Source organism: Anolis sagrei, chromosome 13, assembly GCF_037176765.1.
Source record: "Anolis sagrei isolate rAnoSag1 chromosome 13, rAnoSag1.mat, whole genome shotgun sequence".
Taxonomy (NCBI): domain Eukaryota; kingdom Metazoa; phylum Chordata; class Lepidosauria; order Squamata; family Dactyloidae; genus Anolis; species Anolis sagrei.
The window spans coordinates 13355968-13380242 of record NC_090033.1 but is presented as its reverse complement, the minus strand read 5'-3'; the positions used below and the strand labels follow the sequence as shown (position 1 = coordinate 13380242).

At 40.0% G+C, this 24275-nt stretch overlaps 1 protein-coding gene across 1 annotated transcript; it reads left to right on the top strand.

Moving 5' to 3' along the window:
- Positions 1 to 9988: 9988 nt before the first annotated feature.
- LOC132764748 (arylacetamide deacetylase-like 3) lies at positions 9989 to 24030 on the top strand. The gene is made up of 3 exons (XM_067472895.1): positions 9989 to 10043; positions 21338 to 21431; positions 23256 to 24030. Exons 1-3 carry the CDS (start codon positions 9989 to 9991, stop codon positions 24028 to 24030), a joined length of 924 nt encoding a protein of 307 aa, XP_067328996.1.
- The last annotated feature ends 245 nt before the right edge of the window (positions 24031 to 24275 follow it).

Genomic DNA, 24275 nt, shown 5'->3' with positions numbered 1-24275 from the left:
CTGGATCCCCAGGTTTCAGCGGTGACCAGGGGAGCATTTGCACAGCTTAGGCTCGTGCGCCAGCTGCGCCCGTATCTCGGGAAGTCTGACTTGGCCACGGTGGTACACGCTCTTGTCACATCCCGCCTGGATTACTGCAACGCTCTCTACGTGGGGCTGCCCTTGAAGACGGCCCGGAAGCTTCAGCTGGTCCAGCGTGCGGCAGCCATGTTACTAACTGGAGCGGGTAGCAGGGAGCACACAACGCCCTTGTTGTCCCAGCTTCACTGGCTGCCGATTTGCTACCGGACCCAATTCAAGGTGCTGGTCTTGGCCTACAAAGCCCTAAACGGTTCCGGCCCAAAATACCTTTCTGACCGCATCTTGGCCTACGAGCCCACGAGGACCTTGAGATCGTCTGGGGAGGCCCTTCTCTCGATCCCGCCTGCATCACAGGCACGGCTGGTGGGGACGAGGGAGAGGGCCTTCTCGGTGGTGGCCCCCCGGCTGTGGAACACTCTCCCGGCACACATCAGACAGGCGCCCTCCCTCATGTCCTTTCGAAAAAGCCTTAAGACCTGGCTGTTCAAGAGGGCATTTAATTAAGTGCTAAGCAACAACATTACGGTAATGAGAACTGGAATGGTATAAGGAAAATGAGACTGGCTATGATTCTACTAAGAGACGAAGCGGATTTTTATGTAGTTTGTATTTGTTGTATAGTCATATGTTGTTGATACTGGCCTCTGTAACTGTCTTTTTATGTGTACTGTACACCGCCATGAGTCGCCCGTAAGGGCTGAGAATGGCGGTCAATAAGTGCATCTAATAAATAAATAAATAAATAAATAGTACTACATAATATTACATTATTGCCAGGCTACCCAGGTATACAGTTATTTTGGGAATGAGTTGGTTATCTAAAGTTAATCCATGTATTGATTGGGTTACTATTATGATTTTGGAGATGGGTTTTGTAAAAAAGAGACCCACAAACTGCCTCCACACAAACCCTATGACTGTGCTATCACCTTAGAGGAGGGGGCTAGATTACCTGCTGGGCGTTTATATGTTTTATCTGTTCCAGAGTGACAGGCATTGAGAGAATTCTTAGATGAGAATCTGGAAAAAAGTTTCATTCATCCATCTAGCTCACTTACTGCGGCAGCAGTATTTTTCGTTGCTAAGAAGACTGGAGACCTTAGACTGGTTTGTGACTATAGGGTGTTAAATAAGTTTACTGTAAGAGACCGGTATCCACTGCCACTAATACCTGAATTGTTATCAAGGGTTCAAGGAGCTTCTATTTTCTCTAAATTAGATTTGCGTGGTGCATATAATTTGATACGGATTAAGAAGGGTGATGAATGTAAGACTGCATTTAATACATGTTTTGGGGCTTATAAATGTTTAGTTATGCCATTTGGATTATATAATGCTCCAGCTGTGTTTCAACAATTAATTAATGATGTCTTCCATGATCTTTTGGATTGCTTTGTGGTCATCTACTTGGACGACATTATGTTTTTCTCAAAAATGTACAAGAACATAAACAACATGTTCGGCAGGTGTTACAATGGTTAAGGCAGAATGGATTATTTGCCAAAGCCTCCAAATGTGTGTTCCGTGTCACTGAAGTTGAGTTTTTGGGGCATGTTATTTCGGGAAAACAGTTAAAAATGTATCCCCATAAAGTAGAAGCTGTAAATTCATGGAAGGAATTAACTTCCAAAAAGGATGTACAGAGGTTTTTGGGGTTTGCTAATTATTATCGTGAATTTATACCACATTATGCCCAATTAACTGTTTCTTTAACTCGTCTGCTACAGAAGGAGCATCCTTTTGAATGGACTCAAGAAGTTCAACAGGTGTTCAGTCAACTTAAACAGAGTTTTCAGGATGGTAAGATCCTTGTACATCCTGACGTGAACAAACCCTTTATTGTAGAAGCTGACACTTCTAACTATGCTTTGGGGGCTGTGTTGTCACAAAGACACTCGTTTGGGAATTTAAGATCTTGTGAGTTCTATTCAAGGCAACTTAAATCTTTTGAACAAAATTTTACAATTTGGGAGAAGGAGTTACTGGCCATTAAGGTTGCTTTTGAGGTCTGGAGGCATTGGTTGGAGGGAGCAAAGCTTAAGATCATCGTTAGGTCAGTCTTCAGAAAGAATTTGAAGACCTGGCTGTTCCAATGTGCCTTCTCAGATTAGGAACCTCCAATGCCAAGTCCTAGAAGCACTTTAGTAGAACTAAGATCACTGCACTCTGCGCACTGCACTTACTTATAATCCTACATACCTCCTGCCACATCAGCACTTTTAATCCTGTACCCACTACCCTGGCCGGCCCAGTTTTAATATTGTCTCGATGTATTGTTATTGTTTATTCTGCTTAACTGTTTTAAATTTGCTTTAGGTATTGTATTGTTGTACTGTGTTTTGAGGCTTCGGCCTATGTAAGCCGCATCGAGTCCTTCGGGAGATGCTAGCGGGGTACAAATAAAGTTATAATAATAATAATGATAATGATAATGATAATGATAATAATAATAATAATAATTATTATTATTATAACTTTATTTGCCCACCGAATCTGCCCACCAAATCTGTCTTTGGTTTAGCTTTCTAGCCATCTGTCAATGTTCCAAATTCCTGTGATCTGACCTATTATTATTATTATTATTATTATTATAGGTCAGATCACAGGAATTTGGAACATTGACAGATGGCTAGAAAGCTAAACCAAAGACAGATTCGGTGGGCATTATTCTTTTCGAGGTTTGATTTTAAGATGGAATTTATTGAGGGAAAGCAAAACCTTAGGGCGAATGCGTTATAAACCGGAATATAGGTCATCAAGTGAACCAGTAACCCAGACCATAATCCCACCATTGGCACTGAACGTAGTTCATGGTACCGAACTCTTAACATGTATTCTCACATCTCCTCCTTCATCTAATTAAGTCCTGTACAATCTTTTGGTCCAAATTATTTTACCAAGTGTGATCTCTCGCTGCTGTACATTATGAAGAGCTTCCCAGACTTCTTGAGCAGTATGCAAATTCTGTACATGAACCAATTGGTCTGGCATCAAACAAAGAATCAGGCTTGATAACCCCCTCTGATTCTTGTCTTGATCCACTTCCATTCCCAAAATAGTCTTTTGAAATCCATCTCTTGCCAGCAAATGCTGCATGAACACAGACCATTGTTTGTAATTATGGTCATTCAGCTTCTCAATTACAGTAAAAGGATTTGAAGCAGCCATTTTCACCTCCAGGAGACCCTCGCACTCCGAATTTAAGCCCATCCACTGACTCACGAACACACCTTCAGTGGCATCTGGCAGTCTCCCCGCTGTTTTCCAGCTTTATAGCTTTACTGCTTCACGCGTCTGACTATCAAACTGGGTCCAGCACACCCCGCTCACAGCTCTGCTTTCTTCTGGAATGAGTCTTCTTCCGAAGACACACGCCGGTCCTCTGTAGCAGCAGGCTCCAGTCTCCAAAACAGCGTCCAATCTCTGAACCAGGTTAGCGCTGCAGCATCATGGTATAGTTGGAGTTCAGGGAAGGCCAGGCCTCCTCTTTCTTTAGCATCTATGAGGTTTACCGCACTTATTCTATGTTTTTTATTATTCCATATGAATTTAACTATTTCTTTTTGCCATTTCTTTATCAGCGTGCTGGTTCTAAGGATCGGTAGGGTTTGGAATGTGACAAGGACGTCCGGTAATACATTCATTTTTACAATCGCTATCTTGCCTAGCATTGGGAGATTAAGTTGTGACCATTTCGGAAGTTTGTTTTTTATTTCAGACCATTTTTTATCATAATTATTTTTTATCAAATGGTTATTGTTGGGAGAGATTATTACTCCTAGATATTTTACTTTTGTGGCTACTTTTATTCCCGTCCTTTCTTGTAGTTTTTCTTTCTTTTCTCTATTCATATTTTTAACAATAATTTGCGTTTTATCTCTATTAATTTTCAGTCCTGCCACCTCTCCATATTTTTCTATTTCTAGTAACCATTTGTTTGTGTTGTTTATTGGGTCCTCTATAAAGCACACCACATCATCGGCAAATGCGCGTGTTTTGTAGGAGTGCCGTTTTGTTCTTAAACCGTTCAACTCCGGGTTCTTTCTTGTGCTGTTTAACAAAATCTCCAAAGTTAAGATGAAGATCTGTGGTGAAAGAGGGCATCCTTTCCTTGTCCCTTTTGATATAGGGATATTTGTCGATTGTTGTTCGTTGACCAGTATTTTTGCTACTTGTTCTGTGTATATGGCTTTGATTGCATTCTTGAAGTAATATCCGATGTCCATCTCCCTTATTGTCGCCATGATGAAGTTCCAGTTGACCCTATCGAACACTTTTTCTGCATCGAGGAATATGAATGCTATTTCCTTCTGTGTATTTTTTTCATAGTAATCCATAATATTTATTATTGTTCTTATGTTATCTCTAAGCTGACGCTTCAGGAGGAATCCTACCTGGTCTTCACCTATTCTTTTGTTTAGTAAATCTTTTAGTCTAGCTGCAAGTACTCCAGTAAAGATTTTGTAGTCTACATTAAGTAGAGAGATGGGTCTATAATTTCTTACTGAGGTACTGCATGTATTCTCTTTGTGTATTAGGGATATTAGAGCGCTTTTCCACGAGTCGGGGATTTTTCCGTTTTCCAGTATGTTATTCATAACTCTTTGGAGGTGGGGTATCAAAATTTCATGAAAAGTCTTATAGTATTTTGGCGTGAAGCCATCCGGCCCTGGGGTTTGTCCCCCAGCATATTTTGTATTATTTTCTTTATTTCTTCTTGTGTGATTTTTTAATTCAGATTTTCCCTTCGTTCATCTGTTATTCGTGGTATGCTTTGCTTCCCTAGATATTGTGCTATTTTCTCATCTGACACATTTTCGTTTTTATATAGTTCTTTGTAATACTTTACAAATTGGACTATAATGTCTTTTGTTTGGAAATGACTTGTTCCATTCTCCTCAATTTTTGTTATGTGTTAACTTTTTTTTAAATAGCTATCCTTCTCGCCAGCCATATCCCTACTTTATTAGAGTTTTCAAAGTGGTACTGCTTGGCAAATTTGAGGTTTTTTTTTTCAATCTCCTCTAATTGTAATATATTCAGTTGTTTCTTTAATAGCTCCAGCTGGTGCAGTGTTTTCTTGTTATGTGGGTTTTCTTTTGCTAAGGATTCAATTTTGTTATTTCCTTGAGTAGCTTGTCACACTTTTCCTTTTTAGGTTTATTCATTCTTTCCCCCTGTTCAATAAAGTGTCCTCTAATGAAGGCCTTCTTAGCATCCCATACCATGTTTAGAGATGTTTCTTTATCCATATTTATCCTGAAATATTCTTTTAATAAAGAGTTAATATTCTCTGTTTGGTTAGGGTCTTTTATGAGGTTGTCTCTCAGTTTCCATATAAAAGTTCTCTTTTTTTCTGGAAAAATGTTTAAACTTATTTCTATTGGGGAGTGGTCCGAGTTAAGCATTGGTAATATTTTTGTTTTTGTGACATTTGGTAACAATGTTTTTGATCCCCAAACCATATCAATGCGAGTCCAAATTTTGTGCCTGTGCGAAAAGAAGGTGAAATCTTTCTCGTCTTTATGTTGGTGTCTCCAGACATTCTTTAAACCTAGCTCTTCCTTTAGATCGTTAATTTTTTTTAGGTAGTTTTTTCACTCTTTTTGGGTTTGGTTTTCCTTTATTTGTGGATCTGTCTTTTATTGGGTCTAATACACCATTGAAATCCCCCATAATTAGTAATTCTTCATACTCCTGACCTTCCAGTAGCTTTCTCAGTTTGTTAATAAATTTATCCTTAGTCGTGTTTGGAGCTTATATGGAGCATAATAGAATGCCTCTCCCTTCTATCTCTATTCTTATTCCTAATATTCTCCCCTCTTGATCTTTAAACAACAATTTGGATGGTATTTTTTCATTTATGTACATCACTATTCCATTCTTTTTTTGGGGGGCCTGCTGTCAAGAACATTTTTCCAAGAGCATTTTGTTCTAAAAGATTGCTGTGTTTCTCTACTATATGTGTTTTTGTAATGAAATAACACCGTAATTACTCTTCTTTAATTGGTGCAAAATTTTTCTTCTTTTATTGGGACAGTTAAGACCATTTACATTGTTGCTATAGATTTTAATTTTCCACCCCATCATTGTTCTTGTTTTTTCCATCAAAGTCTATGTCTTTCCTAGGTACGATCATTTGGAGGGAGTAGTCATTTGGCGATTTTTCTCTGGCTCTTTTTCTTTTGTTTTCATATTGGTCGTCTTCATAGTTTCCTGTTGATCCTGGTATTTCCTCTTCTTCGTCTGATTTTTTTATAGTTGAAGTTAAATCTGTTTTCTCCTCTTTGCTCTTATCTTTTCCTTTTTGTCCTTCTGCTTTGGTGAATTTTTCCCAGAAGACTCTAGCTTTTGGTTCCGAGGTGAGACAGTGTTTTGTCTCTTTCCATGTCACCATCAGACCCTCCTTTTTCTCCCATTTAAATTTAACATGCTTTTTAAAAAATTCATCAGTCAAAAAGTAAAATTTCTGTCTCCTTTCTAGGACTGGGGGGGGGGGTCCTTTTAGTATAGCTATTTTATTTCCCTTATAAAATGTCTGTTCTTTTGCATTATCCATCAAAATTTCATCCCTCATTGTTTTTTTTGGAGCAGCATACTATTACATCTCTGGGTGTTTTAAATTTTTTGGCATATTGTGATTGAATTCTGAATACTCTATCCAGGTTCATTTCAATTATGGGTTTCGACTGTAATATTTGCTATTATCTCCACTATGATATTCTCTTCTTCCTCCTCTTTTACGTTTCTAAATCTCAGTTGATGTTCTTTTTCCTTTGCCTCTAGGGCTTCCTGTTGAGATTGCATTGCGGCCATATTCCCCTCTAAATTATATATTTTCTTTTTCAAAGCTACTTGTTCTATTTTCATAGTCTTATTTTCTTCAAGTAGACCTTTGTTGTCAACTTTTAGCTTCTCCATGTCTTCGCCCATAGTTTTTAGTTTTTCTTTAATTAGTACTTTTAGTTCCTCTTTCATTTCTTTTTTTTATTTCGTTCATTTCTCCTCTTAGTATCTCATTTTGACTTGCTTGGGTTTCTTGGACCTTCTTGATTTCGGACTGCAACTTCCATATTTCTTTTAATATATCTTTAACCCCTACCTCCTCTGTGAGTGAGTTCTTCCTATTTACTTTATCCCCTTTTTTCCATTTTTCTTTCTTATTATATTATTTTATTGGACTATACTTCTTATGTTGATTATGTAATCCGCTAAGCGTATAAATGGTTATTGTTTTTTTTATGGGATATTATTCTTTATTTGCTTGTCTAGTGGCTTACTTATTTCTTTGAGGTCTGCTTGATGGTCTAACGTTATTTTGTTTTTTTATTGTTTTCTATTTGTCTCATTTCTTCTCTGGTCCTTGTAAGCCTTGGTCAAGCTAATTTTTTGTAATTTCTTCCTTATTTAATTCCCTTATTTTTGTATTTATTTATTTATTTATTTATTTTAATCTTTACACTTTTTACTTGTTATTGTTATTGTTATTATTATTATTATTATTATTATTATTATTATTATTATTGGTCCTCCATGTTTCTCGTTTCTTCTTCTTTGGCTTTATGATGAGTTTTCCTATTCTCCATTTTTAGTCTATCCTTTCTCCCTCTTCTGTCCCCTCCCTTCCCCACAGAGCCCCAGAGAGCATCCAGTTTTGTAGACACAGTATCTTGTGCCTTTGCTGCGGGTGGATCTTGTTGGGGCTGCCTGTTGCCAATCTCGCAATCTTTCCTAGCGAGATCTCGGCTCTGGTCGTGCCCGCTGGATGCCTTCCTCCAGTCTCGTGGAGGTGGTCACCGGCTGCACACGCTCTTCCTGTTCTTGCTATGTCCTCACTTTTCCGGGATTTTTTTTTCCAGGTAGGGGGGTTTATTTTAAGTTCAGAAGGGGGGGAATGGAGAAGGTATTGGGGTAAAGGGTGGCGGGTATTGAATTGTTGATTTTGTCGTGGTCCGGGTTGGTTCCTCGCAAGTTTCGTTTAATAAAGTTTCTTTTGTGAAGGTCGGCGTCCGTATTTGTTATTTATCTCCCAGTTTATGTTCCCGCTTAGGGTTTATTTCTCTTTTGTTTGTTTGTTTTTAATTCTTTCCTATGGTTCTTTCAGTTCTTGGGTTATTGAGATTCAGGAGTTAGTGAGGTCGCGATGCCGTTTTTGTCATTTTAGAATACTGGGCGGAAGGGAAGAGAGGTGTTTGGTGGTTTGAGGGTGCAGGGAGAGTTGTGGGGCTATTGCCTTTGGGGGAGAAGAGGCCACGAGGTTTGGGGAAAGCGGTATTGAGAGGTTTGGTGGGTTTCAGATGCCCAGATGCAGGCAAGTATACGGGTGGGAGCGTTTTCTCTTCTCTACATTCCCTCTCTTCTCTCTTCTCTCGTACTCACTTATCGCTTATCACACTCCTTTTACTATTTTGTTCTTTTCCCCTCCTCTTTCCTCTCCTCTTTCCTCTCTCCTCTCGTTTGTTTGTTTGTGTCTATTTCTCCCCCACGTTTTTCCAGGCTCTCACCTGCTCCGCTTCTTTCTTTTCTTTTCCTCTCCTCTTCCCTTCTTCTCTTTGTTCTTCTTCCCCTCCTTCTCTCTCCCCTTTGCTCTTTCTCCTTTCTCCTCTCTCTTCCCGGTCTCCCCCTTTTCCTTCTGGGCTCCCGTTTTCCTCCTTTAGCTTTCTCATTCTTTTTGTCTCTTGTCTCTTATTCCCTTATTCTCTATTCATAATCATTCTGTTCTCAGGAGCTTTCAATTGCTTTTGATTGTGATTGATACTCTTTAGCTGGTATCTCGTTCGATTCCTTGGTCACAGCTGTCGGCCGTGCTTTTGTCTTTATTTTGCCTCTATTTTGCCTCTATTGTTCTTATTATATTATAACACTTATTATTGTTATTAGTCAGGTCCTATTTTGTTAACTTTATGTTAACTTTATGTCCATATCACTTGTAGTCCATAGTCCATAGTCCATAATCCATATCCCTTCTAGATAGTAGTTCAGAAAGTCTTTTATCTACAGTGCTTCGCAGCCAGCCTTTAGTCTTTAGGTCTTTAGGTTTTTAGTTCCAACAAAGATTAAACCAACAAAGCAGGAGATAGACAAATATAAATATAAATAGATGTGAACAGATGAAGTCCGCTGTAGTACTATTTTGCTAGTATTTGCTGGTAGCTGCTGATATTTGTTCTAGCAATCCAAGGAGCTCAAAGATATTGTAGTACTGTTGCTCTCTTACCCTCTGGGTTTCTCTTTCTTCTTTGTCTTTCTTACTTCTTTTGTTTCATTCTTGTCTTTCAAAATAACGGACGGCGTCCTTTTTCCCGGCTTTTCAGCCGGGAAGCCTTACCACACCCTGCACAACTCAACCGGAGGCCAAACAAGGAGGGGGTCCCTCTTGTTATTTTCCATACCTAGTTTGCCGGCTGAGTTCTTAGCGCCCACCCGCTTCTCGCTTCCGGGTTGGGGGGAGCTGGGGGGGAACCCCCGTTCTACCAAGGGTTGCGTGGAAGGATTGGAGTGTTGAAGTCATCAGAGCTTCAGCAAACCATGGCGGACGCCATGCTGCCGATACCGGAAGTTCGCCTCTCGCCTTTTTGCTTTCTAATCCACGCATAAATATATGGCCTAATATTTTCTGGATGCAATCATGTTATTACAAATCTGATTTACATGACAAAAGGTTGCTTGGTCAAAGATCCAGGAAGCTGCCAGTTGACTTCATTAAAATTGTAATGAGTTTATCTCGGGTTATTTGCAGCTTGTAAATGTGTTCAAGGAGCATTTTGGGTGGGTATTGCTGTATGCTTAATTGTTCCAGATAAAATATGTGCATATGCAAATGAATGTTGTGGATTCCTCCGAGAGAGTCACAGGGAGGGTTTGGAGGCCTCCCAGCTGCCTACTCTTTTCCTGAGATTAAGTTACGATGGGTGTTGATGTAGTGATTTCAGCTATGACCACAGTTAAGAAGTCGGTGCTTGGTGAGCACCTGCTAAACCACATCAACCAGGACAGGGAAACAAGCTCCCCAGGTTGAAGGCAAAACGATTCAGCCAAAAAGGATGCAAGCACAAGCAATACACTTCAAAAGGTACAAGCATAAATTCATAGAAAAATACAAGACATCTTATACAGTTCTGACAGTGACTCAGACTTCCTGCTCCCTTCTCTGATTGGCTGAAATAGAAGCAAGCTAGGTGTTGTATGTCAGCCTGATGCTCAGCCTGGACAGCCTGTGATTGTGTCTGATGTGAATGATGTTCATAATGATGTTCATATTGATGTGGATGAGGGACCTGGGGATGAGGGACTTATTGCATATCTGTTCACGAACTCACGCAATCTCTTCAATCATCTGGGGAGGCTCCGCTCTTGCTCCCACCCCCTTCACAAGCGTGGGGATGAGGGAGAGGGCCTTCTCTATGGTGGCCCCCCATCTCTGGAACTCACTCCCCAAGGATATCAGACAAGCCCCCTATAAAGATGTTGAGGATTTATTTGGGAAAAAATAAAAATCCCAAACACAGCAAAACCCCACTTGAGATTGGAATGAGGCTTCTGTGTTTACTAGGCCTGGGTAACAACGAAAAAATCGATTCGTTTTTTGGGGGTTTTTGCGTTTCGATATTTAAAATAATTACAAAATTTTCCTTTTAAAAAGTTCGATATTTACGAAATTTCGTAAATGGTAAAAAAATAACGAATCGATTTCCGAAGCAATAACGAATCGATTCGTTAATGGCGGACGCGACCGCGAAATACGCTAAAAAACCTCCAAAACCTTCTGAAGCTTCCCTCTCCCTCTGTTGTTGACTGTTGGTGTGATATTATAATTTTTTTCCACTAATTAAACCATAAAACTGGCCCAGACATGCGGAAATAATAACGAAACGACCTCGGAACAATAACGAAACGAATACAATAACGAAATACGAAGCATTTACAAAACGTCTTTAAAAATTCGTTTTTTAAAAAAATTGCTCCAGAATGGTTCGTTATCGCTTCGTAATCAACAAAATTAACGAATTATTAATGAATTACGAATTAACGAAACGAAACCGCCCAGCCCTAGTGTTTACAAGCCCCAAAACCCAAAAGGCTGAAGATAGAAAGCTGGCACTTTCTTCCTGGCCGAAAAACCCTTTTTGAAAGTGTACTGCCCCCCCCCCCCAACCTAGCAGTGCTGATAAGTCCTTGGCCTACTTGAGGTAACTCAAGAAAGAGAGTGATTGTATTAGCCCTCAGGCTTGTGGTTCTGAGGTACCCTTTAAAGTTAGTTCTTCTTTTATAATAAAGTAACACAGTTTATTTATAACTTCTGGCTCCAACGCTTGTGGTTACATTTGTGTTCTGTTGCAATCTTGAGGCTTACAGTCAGTATCATTTACTTGGTTAACTTTTCTGAATAAACTATCAATGTTTCATATTCACAAACATGTTGCTTGCTTTACACACTCTTGGTTAGTTCTTTAAAACATACGCTGCCACCATGAAGTTCTTGATTTCTGCTTAAAGCTGCTTTTAAACCTTTAAGCACAGAGGCACACTTGAGTCAGATGTGATGAACAATAAACAATAAGGTTTATTTACAAGAACAGGAACAATGCATGTACTAAAGCTTGGCTGTTACAGAGATTTGTCCAGAAAGCATGTGGTTACATAAATAGTTCTGACTTTGTTACACAAGAAACTCTTCTTTCTCCCTCCAGACAAGAATGCTGACAGGACAGTTTCTCTGAAAGTAATTCTCAAGCACAGGGATCCTCAAACTTTTTAAACCGGGGGCCAGTTCACTGTCCCTCAGACCGTTAGAGGGCCGGACTATAGTTTTTTTAAAAAAAATCAATTAAAAATTCCTATGCACATTGCACATATCTTACTTTGCTGTGTGGAAGGGCCCTTAGAAGGGGTTCTTTCTAGCCCTCTTTAGACATTAATTCCAGGAGCAGAGAATGGGAAATCTTCCTATTTCTAGTCTGAACAAAATCTGGCTACCAGTATTAAAAAAACTCTAAAATTATAACTGTAAATAAAGAACAACACTCAAACACAGGGGAACTCTGTGTTCCTCTGACATGAAGTCCAGTCGTGTCTGACTCTGGGGTGTGGTGCTCATCTGCATTTCTAAGTTGAAGAGCCAGCGTTGTCCGTAAACACCTCCAAGGTCATGTGGCTAGCATGACTGCATGGAGCGCCGGGGCAGCCTCCCTTGGCTGGCTCACGCTGCCCATCGGGCCCAATGGGCAGTGTGAGCCTGCCAAAGGAGGAGCAGCACCGCGCAGCCTACTCGCGCGTAAAGCACCTCGCGACGTGCTTTATGCGCGAGTAGGACGCCCGGAGCAGTTGCCCTTGGCTGGTGCACGCTGCCCATCGTGCCAAGTTAGGCTCTGCCCACTCTAACTTATCCAGTCACATTTTGGTGAGGTGACAATAGGGATAGATTGTCAAAGCCCCTTTGTCTTATCCTTTGCTTTCCCCACTAACTGACACGTCTCGCATGTCTTGCAGTAAGTGGTGACGTCCTGACCCATGTTTGGCCAAAAGAAACAGGCTTGTATTCTCCTTTGTCTTTTTAATGCCCAAATACTTGCTAAAAGGTACATCGTGAGCCAACTTAAATATCTTAGCACGATACTTCTGAGGTACTACAAGTTGTGTCCTCCCTTCAAACTATGTTGGGCTCTTTTTCCTTCTAAAAACTCTGTATAACTTATTCCCCACAGTCTTAAAAATAGGGCTGGGCGGTTTCGTTCGTTAATTTCGTAATTCGTTATTAATTCGTTATTTTTTTTGATAACGAAGCGATATTGGACCATTCAGGAGCAACTAAAAAACGAAACAAATTTTTCCAATTCGTTTCGTAATTGTTAGGGCTGGGCGGTTTTGTTTTGTTAATTTGTAATTCGTTAAAAATTCGTTATTTTTTTTATAACAAAGCCTTAACGAACCATTCTGGAGCAACTTAAAAACGAAACGAATTTTTAGATTCATTTCGTAATTGGTTCGGATTCGTTATGTATTCGTTTCGTTATCGTTTTGAAGTCGTTTTGTTATTATTTCCGCATGTCTGGGGCAAGTTTTATAGTTGTTTTTTGTTTAATTAGTGAAAAAAAAATATAATATCACACCAACAGTCAACAACAGAGGGAGAGGGAAGCTTCAGAAGTTCCCCCCGTCCCATTTGGAGGTTTTTTAGCGTATTTCGCGGTCGCGTCCGCCATTAACGAATCGATTCGTTATTGTTTCAAAATCGATTCGTTATTGTTTTGTAATTTTTTTAACATTTACGAAATTTCGTAAATATCGAACTTTTTAAAAGAAAAATTTCGGAATTCTTTTTAAAATCGAAACGCAAAAACCCCCAAAAAACGAATCGATTTTAGAAACAAATTTTTCCGTTGTTACCCAGGCCTTGTAATTGTTTCATAATCATTTCGAAATCATTTCGTAATCATTTCGAAATCGTTTCGTTATTATTTCCGCATGTCTGGTGCAAGCTTTAGGGTTGCTGTTTGTTTTATCAGATTAGAGAGATGGGCCAAAGCTAACAAAATGAAGTTCAACAGTGACAAATGCAAGATACTCCACTTTGGCAGGAAAAACGAAATGCAAAGATACAAAATGGGGGACAATGCCTGGCTCAAGAGCAGTACGTGTGAAAAAGATCCTGGAGTCCTCGTGGACAACAAGTTAAACATGAGCCAACAATGTGATGTGGCGGCAAAAAAAGCCAATGGGATTTTGGCCTGCACCAAGAGGAGCATAGTGCCTAGATCTAGGGAAGTAATGCTTCCCCTCTATTCTGTTTTGGTTAGACCACATCTGGAATATTGTGTCCAATTCTGGGCACCACAATTCAAGAGAGATATTGACAAGCTGGAATGTGTCCAGAGGAGAGCGACTAAAATGATCAAAGGTCTGGAGAACAAGCCCTATGAGGAGAGGCTTAAGGAGCTGGGCATGTTTAGCCTGAAGAAGAGAAGGCTGAGAGGAGATTTGATAGCCATGTATAAATATGTGAGAGGAAGCCACAGGGAGGAGGGAGCAAGCTTGTTTTCTGCTTCCTTGGAGACTAGGATGCGGAACAATGGCTTCAAACTACAAGAGAGGAGATTCCATCTGAACATGAGGAAGAACTTCCTGACTGTGAGAGCTGTTCAGCATTGGAACTCTCTGCCCCGGAGTGTGGTGGAGGCTCCTTCTTTGGAGGCTTTTAAACAGAGGCTGGATGGCCATCTGTCAGGGGTGATTTGAATGCAATATTCCTGCTTCTTGGCAGAATGGGGTTGGACTGGATGGCCCATGAGGTCTCTTCCAACTCTTTGATTCTATGATAGGTGTGGGGGGTAGGCAAGGGTAGGCTTGGGGGTAGGGGATGGACGCATTCGAGCGTCAGGAATAGGGGACGATGAAGAAGAAGGGGGATGGCGAAGAAAAAAAGGGGGGGGAAGGATGAGAAACAAGGGAGGGAAGTAGTGGGAGAGAAAGAGGGCGGAAAAGAGACAGATATATGACAGTTAAAAAAGAATAGTTTTGGAACTGTTTCTTTTTGTTGACTTCTGCCTTTGTCTTCCCTGGGTAGTCTTGGTTATTAGGGCTGGGCGGTTTTGTTTCGTAATTTCGTGATTAGTCAAAAATTCGTTATTTTTTTTGATAACGAAGCGATATTGAACCATTCAGGAGCAACTAAAAAACGAAACAAATTTTCCCAATTCGTTTCGGAATTGTTTCGTTATTGATTCGTTATTGATTCGTTATTATTTCCGCATGTCTGGTGCAAGTTTTAGGGTTGCTGTTTGTTTTCTCAGTGAAAAAAATATATAATTATCACACCAACAGTCAACAACAGAGGGAGAGGGAAGCTTCAGAAGTTTTTTTAGCATATTGCGTGATCGCGGCCGCCATTAACGAATCGATTCGTAATTGATTCGTAATTGTTTCGTAATTGTTTTATGATTTCCGAAATTTCGTAAATATTGAACTTTTTTAAAGGAAAATTTCAGAATTCTTTTAAATAACGAAACGCAAAAAAACCCCTAAAAACAAATCGAGTTTAGAAACAAATTTTTCCGTGTTTGGACAGCCCAATTGGTCATCACTCTGGTGCCGCGTTTTTGTTTAATATTGATCACTTCTTTTTTGGACTTTCCAAGTCTCTGATTTCTTGTTTTCATTTCTGTCACTTGTACTCACTCGGGGGTATCAAGTCTTCGTGGGTTTCGTTGTGATTCCATGTAATTTTTGAAAAGGGTCCAGTCTGTTGGGTTTATTGGCTTGCCCTCTGGGTCTTTAAGATAGTATGTTAATAAATCCATGTCCATTATTTCAGAAACCTTAGCTTCCCATTCTTCTTTGGTTGGCAGTTCCTTTAGTTTCCACTTCTTGGCGTATGTTATCCTTGCTGCTGTTGTCAGGAAAGTGAATAGTTTGTCTTTATTCCTTTAGAGCGGTATATCTTCATCTATAATGTCGAGAAGGAAGTATTCTGGTTTTAATTGTATTGTTGTTTGCAGGATCTTCTGAGAGGCCTCCTGTATTGTTTTCCAATATTTTCTAGCTTTAGTACATGACCACCACATGTGGTAGTATGTTCCCACTTGGGTTTGGCACTTCCAACATTTGTTTTGGGTGTTTTTATACATTAGTCCAAGTTTCTGTGGGGTCATGTGCCATCGGAAGAACATTTTGTACCAATTCTCTTTCAGGTCAGACGAGTACGTGTATTTTAGTTTCAGTTTCCATGTTTGTTCCCATTCTCTTAGGTTTATTGATCTTCCAATGTTTCTGGCCCACTTGATCATACATTCCTTTATTAATTTGGTCTCAGTTGACCATTCTAGTAGTTTTGAGTAGATCTTGGTTATGATTTTCTTTCCGTTCTTTATCAGGGGTTCCCAGAAGTCTTCCTTATCTGTAAATCCTATCTTTGAGTCTTTGTTAAAGTGTTCTTTGATTTGTAAGAATTGCAACCAGGTAATGTTTTTGTGTTGAATTGTAGGCTTGGGCGGTTTCGTTCGTTAATTTTGTAATTCGCTATTAATTCGTATTTAAATTAGCTTACGATCCGATATTGAGCCATGCAGGAGTAATTAAAAATCGAAACAATTTTTTCAATTTATTTCATAATTGTTTCGTAATTGTTTCGTAATTGTTTCGATATTGTTTCGAAATTGTTTCGAAATTGTTTCGTAATTATTTCCGTATGTCTGGTGCAAGTTTTAGGGTTGTTGTTTGTTTTATTAGTGATAAAAAATAAATTATCACACCAACAGTCAACAACAGAGGGAGAGGGAAGCTTCAGAAATTCCCCCTGTCCCATTTGGAGGGTTTTTTAGCATATTGTGCAATCGCGTCCGCCATTAACGAATCGATTCGTAATTGTTTCGTAATTGTTTCGTAATTTTACGAAATTTCATATATTTCGAACTTTTGTAAAGAAAAAATTCGGAATTCTTTTAAAAAACGAAACGCAAAACCCCCTAAAAACGAAACGAGTTTAGAACCAAATTTTTCCATAGTTACCCAAGCCTATTGAATTGTTATCTCCTCTCGTGGTTTTAGATGTATTTTCCCTTCTTTTTTCATTAGTAAGTCGCTGTATTTTGGCCATTCCGACCAGCCTAGTAGTCTCCTTTGGCTCGCTTCTAGGGGTGAGATCCAAGTCAGTGTTTTTGTGTAAAAATGGTTCTTGTATCTCTCCCAAATCCTACATTAAGCTAAAATGTAATTCAAATATGGTCTCCCTTGAAAAAGGGTGTTGTGGTATAAACTGCGTGGATTGCATGCACCTAACATAATTAGACACTCCCTAACCATTTAATGACTGTCTGGGCAGGAGATGGCATTTCATAATTAATTAATTCCCTATTAAATGGCGAGACCAATGGAATGCAGAAACTCAGAAGTCATCCAAGAGAAAGGACAGCCCTTTCATGCTTGTTTGTCAAGAGGATGGCATTTCTTGCCTCTCTGGGGATGCTCGCGTTGTATGCCAGCCTTCTTGCTCTCTTCTGGAAGGCTGCATGGGCCATTTATCGTGATCAGAGAAGGCTGCACATTCCCCAGGGACTCAAATACCCCATAACACTACGAATTTTGCATACCGGAATGAAATTTGGAGTGCTTGCGGTAAGTCCTCTGGATTTTAATGCACTTCTCTGTGTTTTTGTGTACATGTTTTGGTGGCATCATCATACAGATGCTTTCTTTTTCTATGTCGCACCAAGACAAGGGCCTTCCGAAGGGAATGGGTTGCTTTGACTCATCTCATGGGGACGGATGGTTTCAAATCTTCAGCTCTGATTTCCAGCCTGTAAATGTGATTCTAGTTCTCAGTTTTGGAAGCACCCAGTTCGATGAGCTCCAGAAAAGGGTAAAATAAGGTGGCTTGTCATACAAACACCAGACCCATTTGTACCTGAAAATGGGACGATATTTCCTTAAGTTCTCTTCAGAGAGAACCTTTCTTTCCAAAGTCAAAACATGCTTGTTGGAAACTTCTAGAGATATTTGTATGCTCTTTTTAAAAAAATATTCTTTATCGAAATGTTCATGTTACACAATAGTTAAGATAAAATAGAATGGGGTGAAAAAGAAAAGGGGATAGTAAAGAAAGGGAAAAAAGGAGCGGAAAGCCAGGGAACTGGGGAGGGGGATGGAAAAGGGGGCAAGGTATGGAAAAGGAGAGAGTGGGTAGGTAGGGTAAGAGAGAGCAAAGTATAGATTTAAAAGAAAAGATTCAAGAAAATTCTTTTTCTTTCCATTTGACTTCCAGGATTCTTCGAGGTTGGTCTCTTCCTTTTCTTTCTCTCCTTCTTCTCTCTTCGTCTCGTTAATTGTTTCCATTTTGACTAATATATGCTTTATGTTTGTGCTAAAATCTCTCCAGACCTATCTGTCTGTTCTTTATCTCTTTAATCTTGTTTATTTTAGATATTCTTTAAATACTGTCCAATCTGTACCTGTCTCTGCTATTCCTTTGCTCCTTTGTAGTAGGTAGCCTAAGCTATCCATGTTTCTGACGTCCATTATTTTTCTTTTCCATTCCTCAATTTTTGGTATTTTTTTTTCTTCCTCCACAATTTGGCAAAGCAAATCCTGGCTGCCGTTGTGGAGAGAAATATCAATTTGTCTGTGTTTTTATCAATTTTCATATTTGTGATACCCAATAAAAATAGTTCCGGTTTAAGGGGTATACGAATTTTCAAGATTTTTTGTAATTTGGCCTGGATTTCCTTCCAGTAACCTCTAGCTTTTTTACATTGTCAACACATGTGGTATAGTGTTCCTTCTACTGCACCACATTTCCAGCATTTTGGGTTCAGATTTTTATAACATTTACTGAATTTATATGGCGTCATATACCATCTAAAAAATACTTTTGACCAGTTTTCTTGCATGTCATATGCCTTTAAATACTTTCCCCCCAAATTGTTTCCCATTCATCTAGTCCTATCAATCTGCCCACATTTTTTGCCCATTTTACCATACATTCTTTTACTCCTTCCGTGCTCGATCTCAACAATTCTCTGTATATCTTGGATTTTTTTTTCTTCCCTACTTCCCAAATTCTATCCCATATATTTCACTTTGTCTTGAATCCTATTTTTTTGTCATTCCCATAAAATTCTAGGATCTGTATTGTAGCCAGGTCATATTTGGGTATTTTTTTTATTTCTGATAGGGGTCTCAAAGTTATTACTTTTTTTTCTTCTTTTATCAACTCTTTGTAATTTGGCCATTTGATCCACCCTAATTCCTTTCTTTGACAGGATTCCAATGGTGAAACCCATGTTGGAATTTTATTGTACATCCTTTTCTTATATTTATTCCATGTTTTGATAATCACAGCTCTAATAAAATGATCTCCAAAATTATTTTCTAATTTTGTTTTATCATACCCGATATACACGTGCCAACTAGGGCTGGGCAACCACGGAAAAATTTGTTTCTAAAATCGATTCATTTTTTGGGGATTTTTGCGTTTTGATTTTTAAAAGAATTCCGAAATTTTTCTTTTAAAAAGTTCGATATTAACAAAATTTCATAAATTACATAACAATTACGAAACAATTACGAAACAATTACGAAACAATTACGAATCGATTCGTTAATGACGGACGCAACTGCGCAATACGCTAAAAAAACTCCAAATGGGACAGGGGGAACTTCTGAAGCTTCCCTCTCCCTCTGTTGTTGACTGTTGGTGTGATATTTATAATTTTTTTTCATTGATTAAACAAACAACAACTATAAAACTTGCCCCAGACACGCGGAAATAATAACGAAACGATTTCAAAACGATAACGAAACAAATACAAAACGAATCCGAAGCAATTACGAAACGAATTTAAAAATTCGTTTCGTTTTTTAGTTGCTCCTGAATGGTTCGTTATCGCTTCATTATAAAAAAAATAACGAATTTTTAACTAATTACGAAATTACGAAACGAAACCGCCCAGCCCTAGTGCCAACCCCTTCATAGATCAAAGCCCTCCAGGTTCAAAAGTTTTTCCTTCTTTAATTTTATCCACTCCATGGACCATGATAGTGCACAGGCTTCTGCATATAATCCTATGCTCTTTGAGACCATGAGAGCACTGTGACACCATGTCTAGGTTCAACAGGATCCTGGGATTTGCAGTTTGTTGTGGAATCAGAGTTTTGCTCTAAAAAGGGTCCTTCTCCAAGATACAGTTCATGGTGCGTTTTCATATCCAGATCAAATTCGTTCTTGTTCAAGGAGGTGTCTAAAAGAAATGTGTCCTATGGGCTGTGAGGCCAGAGCTCACAAGTGTGGAAATAGCAGCCCAAGTGACAGGTCTCTTTTGGACATTCCTTCACCAAGAATTGAAAGGAATTTGAGCTGGGTATGAAATCCCACCATGAATTGTATCACGACATTCTTGTACTTTTGCTGAGCATCTTGAGATATTCTGGGTTGGACCCACTCTTTCCAACTTCAGACAAGGTTGGGGAATATCCTGGAATTTGCTTGAAGCTCCAGGTTTGAGGTCAACTGGACAGCTGGATTGGGTCCTATTTGAACTGGTTCTCTCTCTGGACCATAAACCAGCACAGGGGGGAAGAGAATGGATTGTGTCCACGCTGCCACTGTTGCTGATCCCAATGGTCCATAGAGCACTATGTAAACACCTGGTCATCAACAGTGCCCCGATATGACATTGGGAGAGGCAGCAACGGAGCAAAGAAAGGTAGGGAGGGAGATGGGCACTCTCTTCTTCCCAGTTGTAGATGCTTCTTCTGACGTTAGAATGGGGCACCAGCAATGACCAGGAATTCAGGTGGCTAGCTGAGAGTAGCCATGCCAAGACAGAAGGTGATGTTCTGACACAGTCTCGGTCTTTCTGGTCCATATGGATGCCATCCAAGCACTGCAACAGGTGTGTTAATGTGCTGAGACACACTGCTGTGTCTCTTCCAAAAAGGCAATCCAAAAACCCTAGGGTCTCAGTCCAATTAGACCCTAAGAGGTGTGAAGTTCTGGTATGACAGATTTATTTGAACAGATCTCTCTGTTGGGTCGACAAGTGCCACACACTGAGAACGCAGCTCAGGGGGTTTTAGAGTCTTAGGTTTGAAGCCTGGACAGATACACAATCTATTTCATCATTCACACTTCTCTTTCCCATTGTTCTCATCTGGTGCCTCCTTATCAACAATTGACAATAGCAATCCACAACCATTTCCCCCGTTGCTGGATTGCAGGTCTTTTGAACTTTCTCTTCTTTCAGCTAACTCTTTCCCTTGTGGCTTTGACTAGAAATTTTTCCGTCTCCCTCTTTTTGTCTAAACCTGTTCCTGGCTTGGTAATTTTCCATTGTTTACATTTCTCTTTGCTTCAGCCCCATCAAACGTTCATGGGATGATCTCTTCTAGATTCGGCCTAAGTCTGTCACTTTCTGTACGTAAGCCCTGTGTCCACATGACATTTATTTCTCCTTTATATTTTTCTGTAAACAGGAATCATTCTTTAAAAAAACTGGCTTGCGCAATCCATTCAAATTACTTGTGTGGTTGTACAAAACATTTATACCCAAGTGGAGCCCAACACTGACGATCAAGGACTTGGTGTTTGATGGCATTCCGGTCAGAGTGTATTGGCCCAAAACAACTCCTTCTGGGAAGAGAAGAGGAGTGGTTGTCATTGCAGGAGGTGGTGGAGTTGCGGGAAATATTGGTAAGTTCTCCTGGAAACAGAGTTCAGGTGGAGTATATAGGATGTTTCTATGTACATAGTCATGAAACCCATCAGTAATAATCTCTCTTGAAACATGTTTTTCAGGTCTAACTGACGTACCATGCCGCTACATTGCCCAGGAAACTGATTCTGTTGTTATGACTGTTGCGTAAGTGACTTCATACTCATTGTGGCTCTATCAGAATGGACATTCTCCCACATTATTCGATCTATTTCCTTTCCAAAAAACTTGGAAAGAGACAGAGGCTATTTAAATATCCACACACAGAGGCTATTTAACATTCCAGCTACATGAGGGTATTCTGGTCACCAGGGGAGTTGTGACTTCGCCATCCACTTGTGACATCCTCTATCGGACAGATGTACTTCCTCATTCTTTTGCATGCTTGCTGGAGATTTTATGATGTCGCAAATTAGTAAAATTAGCCTCCACGCATAAGCGGTACCTAAATTTCCTACTTGACAGGTACAACTGTCTTTCAGGTTGACAGCAAACTGCACAAATGGTCAGAAGCTGACTCCGACCCAGGCTGGTGTCGAACTCTTGACCTCTTGGCCAATAGTGATCTTAATGCAACTGACTCCCAGCCAGCTGTGCCACAGTCCCAGTTCGGTATTTCCTTTCTCAATAAACTATTTTCCTATTGGAGAAGCCAACAAACAAAGGAAGAGGGTGTCTCTCATCCCAAATGGATGCCTTGTTTCAGGGAGATGTTAAGGGAGATGCGGAACGTTCCTCTCCAAAATGACAATCATGTGGTTGAAAAATTCATATCATGAGTGTACTGCGTTATTCATGGTGAATGAAAATGTATGAAGGAAAATGATCCCAGGTGATTTTAACCTGAAGGCACTCATTATTTTTTGAAAAAATATCAATCCTTTTGGATTGAAAGGCATTGGCATTTTGGAGGTTCTCCAACTCAATTCCACAATATGCATCCACCAGATGTTGATGACAGGGACAAGGTGTTCTCCTTAAGCATTTTCCCTGTCCTCCAACATGATTCCATAGTATGCTTCCACCAGAAGTCGACCATATGGTCTTACTGGTGGACCGAGAAATTGTAGGGAATAGTTGTCTTTACCCATTTTCTAAGTCTTCCTACCAATTTTGGTATTCTTCCACCAGAGGTTGATGGCAAAGTCCTACAATTTCTAGGTTGGAGTTCTCTTTAAGCCTTTTTCTTGTCTTCCAACATGACTCTATGGCACTTCTTCACAACTTGAAGCCCTCCAGATGTTTTGGCCTTCAGCTTTCGGAAATCCTATCAGCAGGTAAACTGGTTGGTATTTCTGACAGTTGTAGACCAAAACATGGGGACCACAGGTTGAGAACCACTGCTCTATGGTATGCTTACATCTGAAATTGCCATAATGTCATGCTGGATGCTCTAGAAATTCTCAGAAGGATGTTCCCTTTAGGTGTTTTCTAGGTCCTCCAATAGCTGGTAAACTGGTTGGTATTTCTGGGAGTTGTAGACCAAAACATGGGGACACACAGGTTGAGAACTACTGCTCTATAGTATGCTTCCATCTGAAATTGACCATATTGTCATGCTAGATGCTCTAGAATTTCTAGGAAGGATGTTCCCTTTAGGTGTTTTCTAGGTCCTCCAGCAGGATTGTATAGTATGCTTCTGCTGAAGATGGTTCATTTCAATGAGATTGGCTATGTTCCATAGCTTCCCATGTTTATGGTAAGTCCAGGAGTGTGAGCTTGTTAACAAATTATGAATATTCTGCACTGCAAGATATTATAGTCAGCACATGGGAAGCAAACTTATGTAAGTGTACATTCTGAATTATGGATGAGTGAAATTACTTTGTGGCTACATACTTGAATGGAGGAAATAGTTCAGGGAGTTGGACGTGGATTGTAACAGGAGTTTTTAGGATATTCTGTGCCTAAAATCCAGAAAACGTTATCATGTGGATTGAGGATTCAGATCGTTTCTCATTTCTGCCTCAGGTTTCGTTTGGCTCCAGAACATCCATTCCCAATCCCAGTCATGGATTGCTGCACAGCTACTATGCACTTTTTGAAAAATGCAGAGGAATACGGAGTGGACCCACATCGCATTGTTCTCTATGGAGAGAGTAGCGGAGGGACATTTGCTGCAGCTGTTTCTGAATATTTGGCAGGCAAGAAAGATCTCCCAAAGCTAGGAGGCCAGGTCCTCATCTATCCGGGTTTGCAGGCCGTCGATTTAAATTTGCCTTCTTATCAGCAAAACCAGTCGGTCCCTTTGCTGTTCAAGAAACGGGCCTTGAAGATTGCTACCCTGCTTCTGACTGCAAAGGAGGTCAACTTGGAGGACATCATGAAGAATGCTCATCTACCCAAACATGTGTGGATGAAATACAGGAAATGGGTCAATCCCGATGACATTCCAGAAAGATTTAAGGGCACGGGTTACGTGCCCATGGAGCGGCCTCCATTTAACCAAGAACTTTATGAAATCGTGAAAGAAGTAACCAACCCCATGTATTCCCCACTTTTAGCAGAAGATGACGTGATCCGCCAGCTCCCCAAGACTTTCCTTGTAACCTGTGAATACGATATTTTCCGAGACGATGGGCTCTTATTCAAGAAACGGCTAGAGGACAACGGTGTCCCAGTAACGTGGTATCACATCAAGGATGGATTCCATGGAATTTTGATTGGCATTGTTCGTTGGCCACTAGAATACCCAGGAACGAGACTCCATTGCCAGCATATAAATAATTTCATTAAAAGTATATAAAACACATGTTTTATTTTATTGTCGAAGGCCTTCATGGCCGGAATCACTGGGTTGTATTAGGTTTGTCAGACTGTATGGCCATGTTCTAGAAGCATTCTCTCCAGATGTTTTGTCCGCATCTATGGCAGGCCTCCTCGGTGGTTGTGAGGTCGGTTGGCAACTAGCAAAATTTCTGCTTTCAACCTGCTAGGTGAGCAGGTGAGCTGGAGCAAACAGCGGGTACTCACACTGACCTAGGCTTGAAC

Excerpts from the sequence above, each read along its gene's own strand:
- LOC132764748 (XM_067472895.1), top strand. The coding sequence starts at position 9,989 with ATGGGTGTTGATGTAGTGATTTCAGCTATGACCACAGTTAAGAAGTCG. Across the intron at positions 10,044-21,337 it reads AGTTAAGAAGTCGGTGCTTG|TAATAATCTCTCTTGAAACA; the intron begins GTGAGCACCTGC and ends GAAACCCATCAG. Across the intron at positions 21,432-23,255 it reads TCTGTTGTTATGACTGTTGC|GTTTCGTTTGGCTCCAGAAC; the intron begins GTAAGTGACTTC and ends TTTCTGCCTCAG.